The 19,201-nt window shown below is 38.4% G+C and overlaps 1 protein-coding gene across 1 annotated transcript; it reads left to right on the forward strand.

Moving 5' to 3' along the window:
* The first annotated feature begins 192 nt into the window (after positions 1-192).
* Positions 193-13,038, forward strand: ubxn7 (UBX domain protein 7). The gene is made up of 11 exons (XM_077525807.1): positions 193-332; positions 3,463-3,616; positions 3,694-3,758; positions 3,847-3,912; positions 6,520-6,632; positions 6,946-7,092; positions 7,246-7,336; positions 7,549-7,679; positions 9,048-9,540; positions 11,574-11,653; positions 12,184-13,038. The coding sequence occupies exons 1-11, from the start codon at positions 227-229 to the stop codon at positions 12,343-12,345; spliced, it is 1,608 nt and encodes a 535-aa protein (XP_077381933.1). The 5' UTR covers positions 193-226; the 3' UTR covers positions 12,346-13,038.
* The last annotated feature ends 6,163 nt before the right edge of the window (positions 13,039-19,201 follow it).

Below are 19,201 nucleotides of genomic sequence, written 5' to 3' on the forward strand. Positions count from 1 at the left end.
ACAGATGCTTCGTTATTGTACATAAATAGATTTTTAAGCTGTCATTTTTCTGACAACTGTTTACATTTACTCCTTGCATTTGAAAAGAAATATATCAACATTATTCTAATTTCTTTGTTGTTAAATAGTATTATTGTTGCTTTTTCTGTAAAGGCTTCAACTCCCACAATGCACCACTCGCGTAAAGTGACGTCTTGCCACTCGGGAAAAAAAGGTTTTGTTGCGCATGCGCGACATTTATGTTGTTGTTTGTGGCGGTAAGATGGCGGCGCTCGGAGACACCTCGGCTCCGGGGGTGAACGGGTTAATACAACAATTCACAGCAATAACAGGTAAAAATCACACTTGGTTTCCAGACTAATTTGAAGGATAGTGTTTGGGAGGCGTGCGGGAATAGCTTCCCGTGTTGGGACTGACAAGGAAATACGTGCGCAGTTTTATTAAATGTGGCTGGTGCCCCTGCGCTGTCAGTGGGGAGAAAAAAAGCACAGCCCTTGTTAACTGGCCAACTCCACTAAAAGACTCTCCACTGGTGAATGGGTGCGGAACTTAAATCTTAAACCTCGACAACAGCAACTTAGCCTCTCTCCGTAGTGCTTAGTGACGATCACTACAAGTTACAAATCGTGAGCACATAGCTGCTTTTTATTGCACTTTTAGACATCTCCTGTTGTGCGTAATTGCAGAATGGAGGTCTAACATTTGCCTTCATCATTATCGCCTTGTGCTACTAGTCATCTCTTTTAAAAAGATGACTGTGATGTTAAACTCTCACGGTTCTTGGTGTGATTTTCTACCAGCGCATTAGAGATCCGTACATCCCATAAACGGTTACTCGTATGCACGCGATGAAAAATACAAGAGAAGTGTAAAGTTTATTTCACGCAGACATGTTTGATGGGCTACCGCGCCACCATGTTGGCAGACTGGAACGCGCATGCGCGGTAAGGGACGGAAGTGTGAAACTACTACCGTGCAGGAAATATTCAAGTGCAACAGTAACACATAGTCTTGCTTGTAAATTCTTGGCAACTTACTTGATATCACAACAGGAAAATAAAGTATCAGTATCACGTGATGAATGTAACGTTTCATTTTTGCAATCGGCAAAACAAAACAATTCCTTTTGAATTCAAAGCCCTATGTAGATATGTCGTCTTTTTGTGTCTTGTGAGTCAAAGTTACGTGCTACGTAACACGATAGTAACGTAAGAAAATAAGGCCAACAAAATTTAAGATTTAAAAAATAGACGTCTATAGCTCTCCGCTAGTGACTGAGCCAGGAGGAATTGCTTAGTTTTGTTTTGCCGAATGTAGAGGTCAAACCTAAACAGTACAATGTGAAATTTATCGTGTTATAACATGACACATTTTTTTCTGGTATGGCAGCAATATGCTTCCATCATATCATAGATGGGGACTTGACTGATTTAATCTACCTCGTTAATACCACCAATGTCAGATTGCAATTACTGCCATCACTACTAGTATTCAAAATCCCAATATAGCACACATCCATAAAAAAAATACTGTTAATAATTTTGAAAATATTTGTTGTGCATATCTGAAAAGTCAAAATTAAAACTCAGGACTCCATTGTGGAAATAAATAACTTTACTGATATTATTTGTATACTATTTTTATATACTTACAGGCCATACCACCTGACTGACATACACAATAGCGTACCATAATTAATTTCCTGTTCCCGCTCTGTTTAGCGAGTAGGTTTTCTGTCAACAGTCTAGACATTTATCAATTTGCTTGTTATTTTCATGTTGAAAGTTAGATTAGAGTTGTGTGGTTCCTTTAAATTGTGTCAAAACAAATTCAGAGCTTTGGGGCTTCAGTGAAAGTAACATTAGGGACATCTAGTGGACGAGTGAAGTCAAAGCAACTTATGTCACTAAGTCAAGTCATCTTTATTTATATAGCTGTCACAAAGCCCTTTACAGAAACACAACAAAACAAACATAACATAAAACATAGAATACAATAAGAATTCAACAATTTCCATTCCTACTACATACTCTTTGTTGTTTGAAGCAGTTATAGATGAAAGAGGACAGAAGGCGTGCACCTTTTGTTATGACATACTAATAAACAGAAGCAGCAAAAGGACACAGCGACGTATTTATATTTTTTTCATCGAAAAATAATTTTGACACAGATTTAGGCAGCTCCTCTTCATGTTTACTATTTTTTCATGTTTATAAAACATCTTTTCATTTGGCACCGATTATGCTCAAAGACATACAGTTTTGTTTGAAAGTTTGTGGTATGTAAACTTTGAACACAACTGCAAATGTTTAAAAGCTAAACATCACTTATTGACACAAAAATGATATGAATCGTCACCAAAATTCATACGCACATCTCTACTCATGTCAGCTTCAACCTCTGAAAATATCAAAACAATTATGCTTTTATCTCGCCATGTAGTATGCTCATAAGTTTACATACCCTTATGTATGTAAACGGTTACATTTACGAGCGTTGGTATGGTATCGAATACGTGCTCCCGTCAGGGTTTGTTCAATGTGCGCAAACATTCGTTAAACAGTTGCCTCAGATTTTAATGATTTTTGTTGTCAACTCGACGAACTTCATCGAACCCTGACAAGAAATCAACAATTCGCTATCATTCGCTTAAATTGGATGATCTTGGCTTCACACGGTTGCAGCCAGACGTTTGTGTGAAGTGCGCTCAGTCACCCAAGCACCGGTTTTAAATGTGCTAGCTGTGTCAATCTTAGGTTAGCTTAGCAATTAGCGTGGCTTCGCCCTTCTTCAGAATTATTTATCTATTTATTTATTTACTTTGCTTTTACTTTTTTTATACTTTAATACTAAACTTTCATATATTAGTTTATTTAGTGTTATGAAGCTCATTGCTAGCTAGCTAGCTAGTGCGTAGGTAGCACCGAGCTGTAAGTGAACCGCCAGCTGCCTGTGGTGGGTGATGTGAGCAATGCAGCCCAATGAAGCTTTTTGGAAAGCCCTGGCAATTGAGTCTCAGTTTTGATATTCAATGTGTTATAATGACGTGCAAAATTTAAATTTTGCCTTGAAACCTGCAATGTGAAACCGCTTATTTCGAGCCTTGAACAATGATGCAAGTATGTACATATGTGTGCATTATTCTGGCAAGAACACCAAAAGGAGATGCACTAATATGCATAAACTCATGATGCACTGTTTTATTCTTAAATTAGCCAGTGGTGACTTTGTGCAAAGAGCTTGTTGTCTGGCTCAAGAAGGCTTGGCTCAACATTGGCACACACTGAGACAGACCTGCCCAGAAAACAAGCTGACTCCACCACGGCAAACAAATGAGCTGTAAAAATATCTATAAATATCAATCTTTTGAGTTATTTTAACAAATTAAGCCATTCATGAGCTGATTTAAATGGTGTAATTGTGTAAAAATGCATTATATGTCTCCCTTAATACGCCACTTAGGGGCTACGGAGAGTGTGGGGAAGCATATGTTGGAAGCATGCAACAACAACCTGGAAATGGCAGTGACAATGTTTCTGGACGGAGGCGTGGTGGCCGAGGAGCCCAGCACGAGTTCTGGTTCGGTAGCATCCAGCAGTAGAGTTCCGCCTTCAGAGTAAGTGCTCATCCTCAAACTATTTTGTTTTGTGTGATGGGATGGTCAGTGTTTTTTTGTCTTGTGTGTGGTCACAGCGAAGTACGAGCACCCATTCCCCAGAAGCAGGACATACTTGTGGAGCCGGAGCCACTTTTTGGAGGTATTGTATTGTATTTTTATTTTATTTTTTTATCGCTTCATTCTTACAAGTACTCATTGCAATTTTCTTGCGTCTTATCAATCTTAAGTGCCAAAGCGAAGGAGGCCGGCCCGATCCATTTTCGATGGCTTTAGAGACTTCCAAACAGAAACAAGTGAGTGATCTTTAGGGCTGAAACAATTTAGTGAGTAATTTGATAAAGGATAGAAAACTCACAGTTGCGCTTTCCTATTATTGAACAAACAGTAGGAAAATCAACACATATTAAGCACATTTATACACAAGCTGCCACAACTGGCACCCAGGCACTCAACGGTATAATGTCTGGCAGGCGGTTTGTCGATTAACAGCCAGCTGCTAACCAGCTCACAACAGCCAACTCTACACTGGCATTCACTGGCTCCCACGTCATTCACCAGGACAGGCAACAACTTTTAAGGCAACACAAACACAGTGACAGATATTTTAGTGTGGAATATAAGGATGGCGACCTCAAGTGGACAACAATATTACTTGCACCTCCTCACATTTAAAAAAATAAAAAAATAAAAAATAAAAATAACTATCTAATTTATATCTATTCTTATAAATAATGAGTGAAATAATTGAGTGTTAAAATATTTGATAGTTACAAGTATAATCTTTCATGGCAATATTCTCACTGCTAAATCCTTTATACAAGAATATATCTTATTTTGGATTTTGCCAAGAGTGCAAAGTTCTTGGTTTCTTTAAAGAGGACGTCAACTCCCCCAAAAATTCTTGACAAAAATATGTTTTATGCAGCCCCACTAGTAGGGCTACTCGATTATAGAAAAAAAACAATAATTTCGGTTATTTTGGCAATAATTGAAATCACGATTATTCAAACTTTTTTTTTTTTTTTGTTCAAAAGAACAACATGTTAAGCATTTAAAATATTAAGACCAATTACATAGAAACACTATAATTCTGTAAGTTCCTTTTGGACCGAACAAAATTTACAACATCTATAATATGTATTTATAATATTCATTTATGTATTTATTTATTTTATTTTATTTGTTGGCAAAAACTTGATGTTGTAGCAGTAGGACGATCATTTATTTATTTTTTGTACAAAACAAAATAATGTTTAAATTTAAAATACAATAATGTTTAAATTTAAAATACAAATAAATAATAAGACATCAGAAGGTGGCCATTTTGCCACTTGTTGTCAAGTGAAAATGATGTCATAGTTGTTCCGGTCTCGGGTAGGATATATGGTAAAAATTTCACATCACGATTCTTTAAAAATAAAATCACGATCTCGATTTTATCACAATTCTTTTTTTTACATATATTTTTAGACTAATCTTTACATTTCTGAACATTTTTGTAATATTTCAAACTTATTTAAAATTTATATAAAACCATAAAAGAGAAGAAAAAAAACAGCCATCTTAAGCCAACTAAGCTTTCTTATTACTGCTAAATTGTGTTATAGTGACTCCTTTTCACAACGTCGGACACTTTTATTTTGTTAAGTTCCCGGATGCGCCGTGATGCCACTCTCAAGCGAACACATGATCATACTTTCACCCGACGGTGCTTTACTGCAACGAAAGAGAAGATGATGTTAGACTTTCTTGGAGTTGTTGAACAAAATACATCTCACATCAAAAGATCAAGTGGCTTGGAGTCACTCCAAGTGACAAGATGGCATCCATTCAGCTCTTGGCTCTCATATGGGGTTGAGAGAGGAACACCTCTTGAAGAGCTGTAGCAGCTATGATGCTGTGCTAATCGCTAACACCGGTGCTACCGAGTGCGTTCTGTCGAAGCAGGGAAGTGGTGGAAGTGCTACACCGTCCAAACGGCTCCTCCACTCGAACATTCTGCCCCTGAAACATTGTGTATTGTAGCTCCAGTGCAGTACAGTGCATTTCTATTGGGTCATTTGACGTGGACGTTTCTGCTGCTTCACGACTGGAATTCTCTTAGAGGCTTTCCAAATAAGGAAGCGGTCGTTAATCGAGCATTAAAAAATTTAGTGCCGTTAAAGGCACTTTTAGTTAACGAGATACGCGCTAATTTTGTCACCCATATTATATTTATTGTATATACTGTATTTTTATGACTTTGGCGAAGCCCGGCGGACGCCTCTTCCTCTTCTCACTTAAAACAAGGAAATGGGCGTGTGCCACGGCGTTGTCTGCGGTGACGTCACGGCCCCGCTGTAAGTTCGTGTGCGTGTTTGTGTGAGCGGAGTGGAGGGGGGGGAGACCTCACGGATGCGTCAAGCATAAACCAATCTTGAGCTTGCATAAAGTTGAACTGTATAAAATGTGCCCTACAGACGATTTTGCCGATCTTTCAGCTTTATGAGACACTTAACACTTAACGATCCTTAACAATCTAATATCGTCATATCGCCCACCCCTAGTCTCGGGTAACAACCAATCACAGCTCAGCTTGAGAAAGCAGGTGAGCTGTGATTGGTCGTTGCCTGAGCCCTGAGCAACTGTGATGTCATCTTTAGTCGACAGTAAGTGGCAAAATGGCTGCCTCCTGAGATGGATAAAAATGGCTGGGTTTTGCTGCATAACTCATATTCCACAAATGTAATATTAATGAAAATGTCATTTTTACACTAGTGAGGTCACATATAACATATTATTGCCAAGAAATGTTTTTGGTTGACTTTCTCTTAAACTCACTCAAGTCATGTTTACTACAGTATTTTTTCTAATCCCCCATTGACGATAATTCCCCTCACTCGCATTCCTTCTCTTTCCAGTCCGCCAGGAACAGGAGCTGCGTAACGGTGGAACAGTGGACAAGAAACTGAGCACCTTGGCAGACCTTTTTCGTCCTCCCATTGAGCTGATGCACAAAGGCAGCTTTGAGACGGTGAGGAGTCGCTTACAAAACTACACCGCACAAGCCTTGATTCTGTGCGCTGACCTTCACTCAGAGGAAAGCAGGTGTGCTGTAAACAGGAAAGTGGTTAACTTTCAGGCATCCACATGCCCTGTGAGGTTGTACAATTCGAAATTTGACAACTTCTTATAGTTTCTGTTATGATGATGAGTATTGTTATGGTCGATATGTCACACCCCTTTGCGTCCAAATTGCAAGCTGGTTACTTGAATCATGTTCCCTTTCTACAAATATACAGTTATCTAAATTTGACTTTGTGTTGTGTCGTTACCGTCTCAAATAGGCAAAAGACTGCGGCCAGTTAGAGAACAAATGGTTGATGATCAACATTCAGAACGTGCAAGATTTTGCTTGCCAGTGCCTGAACAGAGACGTTTGGAGTAACGACGCCGTGAAGACCATCATTCGAGAACATTTTATATTCTGGCAGGTACGCAGCTTTTACTTGCTGTTTACCGCTCAGCGCTGCTAACAGAAATGCAATTGGAAGGCTGTCAGAACAAACCGGTTTGTCATTACAGTAGGCTGATTCCAGCCAAGTTCCAGTGGTGGAGCGGATCCCTTATCTTAACGTTTGTTGCAGGTGTATCATGACAGTGAAGAGGGACAACGGTACATCCAGTTCTATAAACTCAACAAGTTTCCATATATTTCCATCTTGGATCCTCGCACTGGTGAGTGTTCTTGTGAGCGGCGCTGGCTTGTACAGCTGGGCAGGTAGTTAATCTGTTCCGCTCCAGTGAGTTAATTCCACTGAAGTGTCCTCACAAATCACCAAAAAGTTTGTAACTTTGTTTTGTTACCACCTACCGTCTTGTATGGTGAGTGAAACACGTGCCGGGATTCAAAGCTGTTTTGAAACCCGCAGCCATGTGTATCCCGCTAGGGCAAAAAATGGTGGAGTGGAACCAGCTGGACGTGGCATCCTTCCTGGAGCAGGCCACCGGCTTCCTGGCTGAGCACGGGCAGCTGGACGGGCCGTCCTGCCCCGCGCCGCCCGCCAAACGGGCTCGCTCTGTACGTCTTTCATTTCTCACTTATTGGTCCCCCCTTCATAATGAGGACTCTTACACTAAACACAAATATAAACGCAACACATGAGTTTTCGTGAGTTGGACTTAAAGATCTAAAGCTTTTTTTAGATACCGAACATGATCAGTCCACATTCACTATAATTGTAGCAGAGGAATTTGAAACTCCTTGTGTACGTTGCATGTATGGGAGCATTTTAATAATACTGGATTTTTTTTCTTCCTCTCGTCTCGACACCATTCAGACATGTCAAGGAAGCTGAAACATACTCAACGTAAACAAGGCAATCTTCCAAATAAAGTACCAACTAATCCATTGACGGCAATGCAAATAGCCTTAGTAGACTTTTACTTTGAAGTTGGCTAACGTGGTGTGATGGCTCGCTTGACTTCCCTTTTAGACGTAAAGGGTTTTATTATCGTAGTGAAAATGAATTGGATCCAATGGAATCGGCTCTGATAGAAACGTTCCAACGGCTGGAATGTTGCTGTTTTTTATTAACATGCATAGCATGTGGTTTACTGACATCGGGGAAGTTGACTTGAAAGCTTTAAAGTGTACAGTTAGACACAGATTGTCTGGTGACAATCTAATCTCCGCCATTCAAATTGATAGGGTAGTTGGTAGCCTCGTTTTTTTCCCTCACACATGCGCATACCTAATGCACACTTCGCTTATTATGCCTACTGCATTATCAAGAAACTGAACTGTGACAAGGATCCCGTAATTTGAAAAAAAAAAAAAAATGCTGTCTTTGAACTCAAATTTTAATCTTGAACCCCTAATGTTGCCATAAAACATTAATTTGACTAATTAATTAATGTGATTAATTAACATAACACTAAAGGCTGTGGTGACCTTTTGAGACAAGTCTATTGTAAAACTTCAACCCTATAGAGCATGCATTTTATATGCCAACAAATATGAGACTAAAGGGAGTAACTCTTGCAAACCAACAAAAGATTCCATTGAACTGTTGGGCCACGTTTACCCCCAGACCTAAATCCTATAGCGCATGCATTTTACCTGCTGGAGAGGAAACTGTAAGGATTCTTTGCTGTTATGGCCTAGAGGTGTTAATCAAACATAAAGATTAATTTCATAGCGACTGAACTGAAGTACTGCATTAGTGATATCTTACAGTGTGTTTCAAATTGCATCCAAATCTGGGTTACGCTGTGGCAACAGAACTCTGCCATAAACCAAGGGCCTCTCTTTTGATAGTTTAGTTTGGTGAGAATCACACAGTTTGGCTACCCCGCAACCCCCCCCCCCCCCCCCCCCCCCCGCCCGCCTTGCTATTGTTCTTCCTTGATTTGTTTTGAACAGCTGCACTCTTGTTTTCTGTTCTAGGAGAGTCTGATCGATGCCAGTGAAGACAGCCAGCTGGAGGCCGCCATCCGGGCCTCCCTACAGGAAACTCACTACGAGTCCTCCAATGTCCCCAACGCCCCCGACTCCCCCAGGTCGGAGGAGGACTCGGACGCCGAGCCCTTCTCCGACAGCGAGGGACCCATCTCGGTCGACGGTTCGGACGGAGAAATGCCGGAACCCCCGAAAGAGAAAAGTTCCACCAGCAAACATCCCCCCGCAGCTCCCACGGCTGGGTCCGCCCAGCTTCGTCTCCATCCCGATAGCACGTCTTCCTGTCATCGGAAATCTCCATTTAAAGAAAACAACCACAGTCACAAAAAGGAGGAGAGCAAAAAGAACCACCTGGAGCCCTCGCTCTCTGGGCCTCGTCAGTCCCACCCGGATGCAGGTCCCGGGGGGAACTCGTGTGCAGTGGTAGCGGACAGTGCAGGGCCGTCCAAGACCTGTGAAGACGACTGTCCTCAAGACAATGGTACAGTACTTTGAAACAAAATAACTAGGGTCCAACATATTCATTGGCTGACCCATTCTTTTTACACATAGCCTTAAAACATTAGACAAAGATTCAAAGCCCCCCACCTAAAAAAAAAAGGCCAATTATTATGTGTTGAAAAGTTAAACAAATACTCTAAGACCGTATCACACTGAGGAGTGTACGTTTTCGAAGGTGGAAAATGGTGATTTGTTTTCAGTGTTCATTCAAGATTGCAATGTTCACGAGACGTTTCTCAAAATTTCCTTGTGACAAGAAAAATCATTAGGGGGAACATTAGGAGAAGGTGTAGCGAATGTTGCGACATTGAACGAACCCTGATAAGAAATCAACATTCGCTCCCTTCGCAAACGTTAGCCCCTCAGTGGGATACGAGCTTGAGGACAAAGTATTGTGAAACAGTCAAATGTTCTGTTATTCATATCTCTTTGTTGTTGCAAGTGTTAAAGGTCCCATATTATTCTACTTTTCCACATACTAAAATAGTTGTCAAATGTGTAAAAGACATGTCTGTGACATGCATTTGTCAAAATTGACTTTGGATGTAAAATTTTTGCTAACCCCAAAACAAACACAAAAAAAACACTTTGTTCCAAACAGACTGTTTTAGGGGTGTGTTAATTTTATGTAAATAACTGCACCAGGCCACGCCTAGGCCATACATCTTTCTCTCGAAGGGGCTGTAATTTCGGCTCCGCTAAATGTTGTGAATGGAAACGACTGGCCATGGCGAGTAAAAGCAGTGTGGTACAACCAATGTGAGCCAGACAGACATTTTTTACACTATTTTAATATGTAGTGGCATAAAAGTGGCATAACGCTTTATCGTAAGAAAAAGTAGCATAACGTTAAAACAGAGACTACCGGTATGTTGTAGCATTAGTTTGCTGAACTGGCAACTCTCCCGTGTTATTTTTCCATGAATGAATCCGTTTTGCCGTGAATGCTTGTGGACATTTACAAGCGGTTATGAATAACACAAATGTCCACATTTCAAAGGAAGGAGCAGCCAGCTTCTCGGCTTTCAGTGGGTGTGACCAGAGGCGGTGCCACTAACCTGAGGGCGCTGGGTTGAGCGCACTTCTGTGCGCTCACGGTTTAGCTCTTCTGTGGCGTTATGTAATACGCATGCGCACGCAACGTTCGAGTGGTTGCTTGACAACAGTATTAGCAGCGAATGGCTGCTTCTTTTCATCTTAAACTGTAGACTTATGTATTCAGTTGATGTGTAATGTTGCGCTTGTGCCACTGTGAGGCGCGCAAACACTTTTCTTCTTTCTTTTACTTCCGCGTTAAGCCTGAAGGCTGTTGAAATGCAGACGTGTTTTGTTGTGCTCCGCAATTAATACGCCATACTTGGCTAAAAAAAAACTTCATCTTTCCGTCATCCATTCATCCGAATGCATCGTTAAGCTGCCAAAACTATATATATATTAAAAAAAATAAAATAATAATAAATAACGGTTGGACCCAAATAACCACGATGAGGCGCTGTTTATTCTGTTTGAACTGGTTAATTAGATGTCTAAAGGGAGGTACCATACTTTAGGAGGATGGTATACACACATGCTGATTTTTTAAGTTGCTGCTGTTGTTGTTTTTTTTCCCCCAAATCACCACATCAAAAATCGGTTAAGCTGTTATAATAAATCGGTGCATTTATCCTGCTTGGAGAGCAATAACTTGAGCTCATCCACCCTGTGGTCAGTTATATACGCAGCATTATTCTCGATGGTTATTCATTACATTTAGAATCTCCCGCCTCTTTTAAAATATTTAGTAAGCAACAGTGAAGCATTTCTCTCCATAGTTAAATAAAGCTCATTTATTCTAACACTTATCCCTTCAGGAAACATCAGAGGAACCCAAACGGTGAACAATAGCTGTATTTGTGTGACATAAAATGTTTAAAAAAAACAAAAAGGAGAATAAGAAATGTACACCCATGCAAGTGTGTATTTTTTTGTTTTTATTTATTTTTTTTATTTTTATTTTATTTTTTTTAAACATAGGTCCCAAGGCCAGATTGATGCTTCGTTACCCAGATGGACAAAGAGAGCAAATATCCTTGTCTTCTCAAGCAAAACTTATGGTAAGCGTTGTCCACCTTATTGAAATAATATGAAAACAAAAATTATTATATTGATACTCTTCTCAACATCGTCTTTGGTTGTCTAAAAAAGTACTTTTCAAGTTTCATTTATTGTCACTGCACTGCATTATAATTTAGAGACGTATGTATACAGTGCATCTGCAACGTATTAACGTTTTCACTTTTTACACATTAATGTGAGTTGATTACGTTTATTTGGTGGATAGCAGAGAAGACAGCACAGTAAAACTTTGCGTCACTCAGTCAGGTATCACCGAGGAAAAATAACAAATACTTTTTTTTTTTTTTTTTTTTTAAATCCTCAAACTGTTCTAACACAGAGGTGTTCATATATCCAAAAAGTTTGTAAGGTGAATATTCCTAAATATGATTACAGCAAGGGTGCAAAGGATGAACTGCAATATTGCGGCGGAATGCTGTAGGCTGTAATGTAACAAAATTTGCTTAAAAAATATAGAAATGTCTTTGTGGTCCTGTTGTTGTGTCTAACATTACTTTGTGACTTCAAGGCGCTGGTGAGACACGTCCAGTCAAAAGGTTACCCCAACGAATGCTTCGAACTCGTAACCAACTTCCCGCGGCGGAAGCTCACCCACTTGGACTATGACATCACTCTTCAGGAGGCGGGGCTTTGTCCGCAGGAAACTGTGTTCGTGCAAGAGAGGAACTAGCCCATAGTGGACTCAAAACAACCATCATGGACAGTAAGAGGGACTTAGAGGAGGCTCATGGTGGTTTAGGGGGCTCTCCTTTCCCTTCTCATGGTCCCACAGATTCACAGCTCCTTTGGCCAGTACCGGATGCCGACAAGTCTTTTGATTCTTGATAGGGTTCAGGTCTTATTTTTTTTCTGGATTCCAGGCCCATTGGAATTGAATGGCCATACTAAAGCTCATATTGTGATCCAATCCTCGCGTATCAGGCTTTAGCAGGGACTCTCAAGAGAAGACCTCCCAGTTTGTTTTCTAGTAGCTCTTGTTATTTCCCGTACCAGGAAGCAAGAAAAGGGAGGCTTCGCTCTTCGTTCGTTCGGACCCAACTGTGCTCTCTCAATTCGAAGATGTGTGACATTTCTAAAGAAGAGTGCATTGATCACCTTTTTACTCGCGTTTTTATTATCGCTCGATTAGAGACAAATGGACGAGCCGTTACCTTTTTTGTGGAGCGCCAACTTTTGATACGGAACGACTGAAGGCCAGTCGGTTGGACCTTTGCTGTACAGAGATGGCTTAGTGAGAGAGAGAGACACACACACACACACTGAGGTCATGCTGTTTGACATTGTTTCTTCTCTTTCGTTCATTCTTTCTTTTTATATGCTGCCAAGAAAATGCCCATGATAAAGTATAACCACCAAAAACCAAGGGAGCATTTTTTATTAATTTTTTTTTTGGTGTCTTGTTCACTCACTTGGGACAACAATTCCACAAGGAATACACAACTTCTTTTTTTTTTTTTCCCCTTTCCCAATTATAGTGATGCGTAATGTACATATGGGAACAGGGTTACCAAAGAAGTGCTTATCAATGATTAAAATAAATAAATACATAAAGAGAAGCAAATTGCATTGAAAGATGAATCATCATTAAAACTCATTCAAAGCACAGTAAAGTTTTGAAATGACACATGCCATTGATCAAAATCGAGGTTATTTTTTTAAATGAATCCTCTGTTTTAAGATTACTGCGATTAGTCCACGGTGTACCCCGCCTACTAGGGATGTAACGATATCCAAATATTGCGATACGATAATTATCACGATATTTAAAAAAAGGTCACAATATTGTAAACAAAAAAAAGAGCTCATACTAAAAAAGCACAATATTGGGCTTTTGTACATAACAGCAATACACATAAACTACCTCTAATCTCTAATAACACTTAATATTGAGGGAGTTACTCGCATTAGCAGCTAATGCAAGCACACATTGAGTTCCTCCACATATTGACTCACTTCACAAGCATATTACATTCATCTGACAATTAGTCTATTTTAAACATAGAAGGGACAAAACATCCCTAATGAAAATTAAACTGCACTAAAAAACTAGCCACCAGAGGGTGCTACAACTGCACAAATGGAAATCAACCTAACTTTTTTTTAACAGATGTGTCGCATTTAAATATCGTGAACATGACGACGACGATATTGTGGCAGTTTTAATATCACGATATTGCCGGTATCGTTACATCCCTACTGCCCAAAGCCAGCTGAGAGAGGCTCCAGCACTCCCCGACCCTTGTGAGGAGTAAGCGGTCAAGAAAATGGATGGATGGATGTTTTAAGATTATGCTGCAAGTTATTGGATCTTAAAATGCAAAAGTTGTTTAATAGCTAATACACATTTTTGCCACTTTTATACACATTCACCAAATAAAATTCACTTTAAAGTCCCTGAAAAGTGAAAATTGAAACTGTCTTACAAATTTACCACACCACGGAGAAGTGTTATGAACAACGCTGCCAACTTTGAATGGCCGCGGCTTTAAAATAGTGAAAAATCAAGCCCTTGTATCCACCCTCAAATGCTGTGGGCGTGTCTGCTGATTGCTGAATGCACTGAAATCACACCCCCTCGGGCTGCTCAATTATGAAGAAAATATTAATCACAATTATTTTGGTAATAATTGAAATTACGATTTAGGATGTCACGGCTTTTTCTTGGTACAAAACAAGAAAATGTTTAAATGTAAAAATTATTAAGACAAATAACATTCTTTCAAACACTATAATTATGCAAGTTCCTTTTGGGTGCAATAAAATTTATTAAATTAGTTATTTTAAAATTAAAAAAAGGTGTAAATGTCTAAATTTAAACAACTAAAATTAGTATTTATATTTATTTTTTTAAATTATGCTGATTTTGTAATTGTGGAGCGTAATAATTGAAATTCTAGTTAAATTTCGATAAATTGCACAGCCCTCATTTAGTATCTTTCTTGTTTATACTTGTACATCCCAGCATGTTTGAGCCTCAAAATATATCATCCACCCCACCTCAAAGCCTAGGTACACATGCTGGCTGTTAGATCCAAGTTTTTTTTTGTTTTTTGTTTTTGTTTTTATTTATTTTTTATTTATTTATTTATTTTTTTCATTTAGTGTGACGCTCAGCCCTGATTTATCCAAGCCCAAGAAATTATGAAAACTGAAATGATGAACAATTTAGAACAGGGGTGTCAAACTCATGTTAGCTCAGGGGCCGCATGGAGGAAAATATATTACCAAGTGGGCCGCATCGGTAAAATAACGGTGTATATAACTTAAAAACGATTGCCGTCAATTATACGCAGATTTTCGCTATGCCAGCCCTAAATTACGGCACTCAACTGTAATCATATTGTTCCAAAAAAAATACAAATGCAAATGGAACGGAGTCTGGCCTTGTTAAATCTACCTGTTTTTCATATATATATATTGTTCCCAAAACACATTGCGTAGCGCAGTTAATGACGTTATAAGGACACTAATCCTTGTCATATCTATTTGTGTTAACAGTAATTGACTTTGTGTCGTATTTAACACATTTGTCGGTCTATGAGTAAAAAAAAAAAAAAATAATAATAATAATAATTAAATAAACTGTAACTAAGTTGTGTGTAAAATAATGACATCCAGGTCGATTCCCCCGTACAGGACTGCTTGTGAAGTTACAAATTTTATATATTTTGATTGTGGCCGACTGATTAATTATTCCCACATTACACTTTTTTTTTTTTTAGCTTTACAAAATTATCTCGCGGGCCGGATTTAACCCCTTTGCGGGCCTAATACGGCCCGCGGGCCTTATGTTTGACACCCCTGATTTAGAAGCTCCACAACTGAGTACTACAGTCTTTGTACGTTTTCAGCAATAGTCTTCAACATGTATAATATATTTAAAAAAATATATCCAGATTCACTTAATAGAAGAGTCTTCCACTCCACATTTGACCAGAGTATATATATGTATAATTTTGGACTTTGAATGACCACTTCTTCTCATTGACACTTGGAGAGGCTAAGGTCTCTTAAAATTAACAACTTTAAAACACACCAAACATTGAAAAGTTTAATATTGCAGTTAAAATGATTTTAATAATGAATAAATAAATAAAACATGAGCTTGGCTACAGGACTTCAGTTTTCTTGAAAATCCTTCAAATTTCAGAAACACAGTGTACATTTGCTCTCAGAAAGAAATCAAGTGTCCATTTTTTTTCTTGTTGATTAGTACCGTAATAGGCAAAAATTGATATCAGTCAAGACACAATAACACTATTAAAATATTAAATGCGGAAATTTTTGACTGTTCATTTCTTTGTAGGAGTGCAAACTTACTGATTCAGCAGTGTTGAATAATTATTTGCCCACACACTCACCATTTTTGCTCTACAAACAGTACAGCATGTCCAAAGTGCTGCGTTAGATCAATAACTCCCCGTTTGTGTGTGTTCCAACAGCAGACAGGTTGCCATCCTTTTTAAGACCTCGCTAAAGAAATAAAAACTTTTTTTTTAATCAAGTGGGGAACTCGCATCTGTACAAATAGAAGAGGACTCGACCCCTCGCTGTGTAGAAATGACTGTTCATGAGGGCTTTTTTTTTTTCTTTTTTTTTTTGTGGCAAGAACAAAAGGTGCTGGAGGCCAAATGAGACCGCCAACCAGCACCTTTTGTGATACAACCTCAAAACACAATTAAAATGCAGCATGTGGTTAAATGGATTTGGAATTCTGAGTTAATTGGTCGAGGGTGTTTTCACTTTTCATCACATCATAGTTTTTTTTTCCTCAGGTGGTTCGGTTATAATATTGAAACCACATACAGTGCATATAAAAAGTCGACACACCCCCGTTCACATTTTGGATTTTGTGAGGTTTCTTCTGACCAATATCGAAGGTGTGATAACAAAAATCTCAGCAAAAGGCTAATGCAGTGGTGTCCAAACTATGGCCCGGGGGCCATTTGCGGCCCACCGTCCATTTTTTAGTGGCCCGCGACATATGCTAAAAAATGGCATTTGAATCAGTTCAAATAAAATAAAATAAAATGTTTGGAGATGGTCAAAGTAAGAAGGGAGGATGTCGAATAACACAGGTGCTATTAAAGATTATTTTACTTAAATAATCCTCACGAAAAAAACTAAAATTCAAAAAACAATTTCGTTAACGAAATAAAATAAAAACAAAGATGCTTTTTAAAAAAGAAAACTAACTGAAACTACATTTTATGTTTACAAAACTAACTAAAATAAAACTAACTATAATAATAGCAAAAATGTCCTTCGTTTTAGTCTTTGGTAATTAATTTAATGCATGAGCCTTTGGGGATTATTTTAAATGGGATTTTTAGTAGATTTATTTTGATATAAACTGGAATGACATCTCGCCCACAATGTTTTTTTTAAATATTGCGCACTAGTAATACACAAAAAACCCTAAAACTAATACTGAAACTAACCAAATTAAAACTAAGCATTTATTAAAGAACTAAAACTAATAAAAACTAAAAGAACCACCTTGAAATCTAATTAAAACTAAATAAAAAAATAAAAATAAAAAAAAAGAAATAAAAACTAAAATGAAGAATTCCAAAACTATAATAACCATATTACAAATAAATTGGTTTATATACTGTAGCATTTTTCTAAATATGCAAAAGCACAAATAAATTGTTTATACAATTTTTAGGACGAAACACAATTTCTCTTCATAACATTATGTGGTCCTTGCGTCCTTCTGATTTTCTGTATGTGGCCCAAATGAAAACGTTTGGACACCCCTGGGCTAATGGAACAATTGAACTTGATTTTAGGTTAATTTGAGGCAGGTGTTTAACGACTCCCATTTAGCATGTGTTTGAATGGGATTGGTTAATGTTGAACAGTCATAACCCCCAGTTAAGAGGGTGTCCACACTTATGCAACCACATTATCTCAGTTTTCTATTTTTTTTCTTCTGATACAGACATTGCTTATGCAGCATTAGCCTTACACGTACCAAAAATGGCATTGCCAAAGCAAACGTCCTGCTTAAAATAAAATAAAATTATACGTTGCTTAATGGGGCAAAAGGAAGCAAACGAAATGCTCGATAAGGCGGGAACCTCAGACCCCTCTCATTGCATAAGCGAGTGTTGACCCCATAATGGGGTCCACTTTTGACCTTTTAGTTAATGTTTACAAGGTGCACACCGCACTTTACACAAGAGTCATGGTTGTGCAAGGGCAGACATTTTATGTCTGGTTTGAACACTTTTTTTGTTTTTTACTTTTTTTAAATTTTTTTTTATCTAGTCTGGGGATGGGGAAAAACTTTAAACTTTTTATTTTTTTATTTTTTTAAAGGTGGCACACCCCACCTAACAATGCAGTAATTGCAGCAAATCGCGAAGTCTGTGACTTGATATTGAAAGTTTTCCTTAACGATTGTGAGTGTGGGCTGTTTTAAGAGTGATTTCTACCCCTGATCTGCTCAGAACACATTTGAGGCCGACATTTAGGGATGTCATTAATTACAGGGAGTCCTCAAGTTACATCAGACTTACGTTCCTACGCTAGCGATGTAACCTGAATTCAGACTTAATTTACATCAAAATAATTTGCATTAAAAATCTAAAATACATTTAAAAAAATAATATATATATATATATATATATATATATATATATATATATATATATATATATAAAAAATTAGATGCTGTACTTACCATTACTGCTTAGAGGTAGATGGAAAAGAAGAGGGCGAAAAAGCCAAAAATACTCCCACAAGTGCACTAGTGCTAGCACTAGCTAGGGGCTAAATAGTGGGCAAGGGGAAAATACTCCGGGCTATATGACGGACGAGGAGCCAAAATGGCGGACGGGGCCAAAATAGTGGACCGGGCGTAACTGTTGTAAAGTCAAAACTCCTTAAGTCGAGTGCGCCTTAACTTGAGTACACCCTGTATTTGTCAATTGTGGCCATGTGAAGCCCCTTTGAGACTATTGTGTGATTAAGGACTATTTAAATAAACTTGACTTGACTAAACAGGTTGAATAATTATCGTCAGCTGCTAATATGGTTGCCAACTTTCTCATCCCAAAATAAGGGACAGGTGCACGGCACGGTGCCATGATGGTGTGAGCATCATGTGTGAAATCAGTGTATATTCTGATTAGATTTGAAATGCACAAAGTTTGTACATTCCCTTTAATCCTTACTGCAGGCCATCATTATGTAACCTCGTACAAAACCTCAAAGAAACCACAATTTGTCTTTTTCCCTAAAAAAAAAAAAAACAGCTGCAAAAAAAATAAAAAATAAAAATAAAATGTGCAAAAGAGCAGCGTGACTCACCAAATGTACTTTTTCCATGGATACTTTTTGCTGCTTCTGGCTGACTCGAACAGTCTTCTGTCCTTTTCGCAGTATTTGTTCATAAATATTACGAGAATACATCTTGTATTGCTCCCGCCCCGTTCGCAGCCGACGTATTAAGATCCGCGTTTAGAGCTTTTTGTTTTTGTTTTTTTTGTTGTTTTTGTTTTTTTTTAGTGTAAGTG

This window comes from Festucalex cinctus, chromosome 1, assembly GCF_051991245.1.
Source record: "Festucalex cinctus isolate MCC-2025b chromosome 1, RoL_Fcin_1.0, whole genome shotgun sequence".
In the NCBI taxonomy this organism is placed as follows: Eukaryota; Metazoa; Chordata; class Actinopteri; order Syngnathiformes; family Syngnathidae; genus Festucalex; species Festucalex cinctus.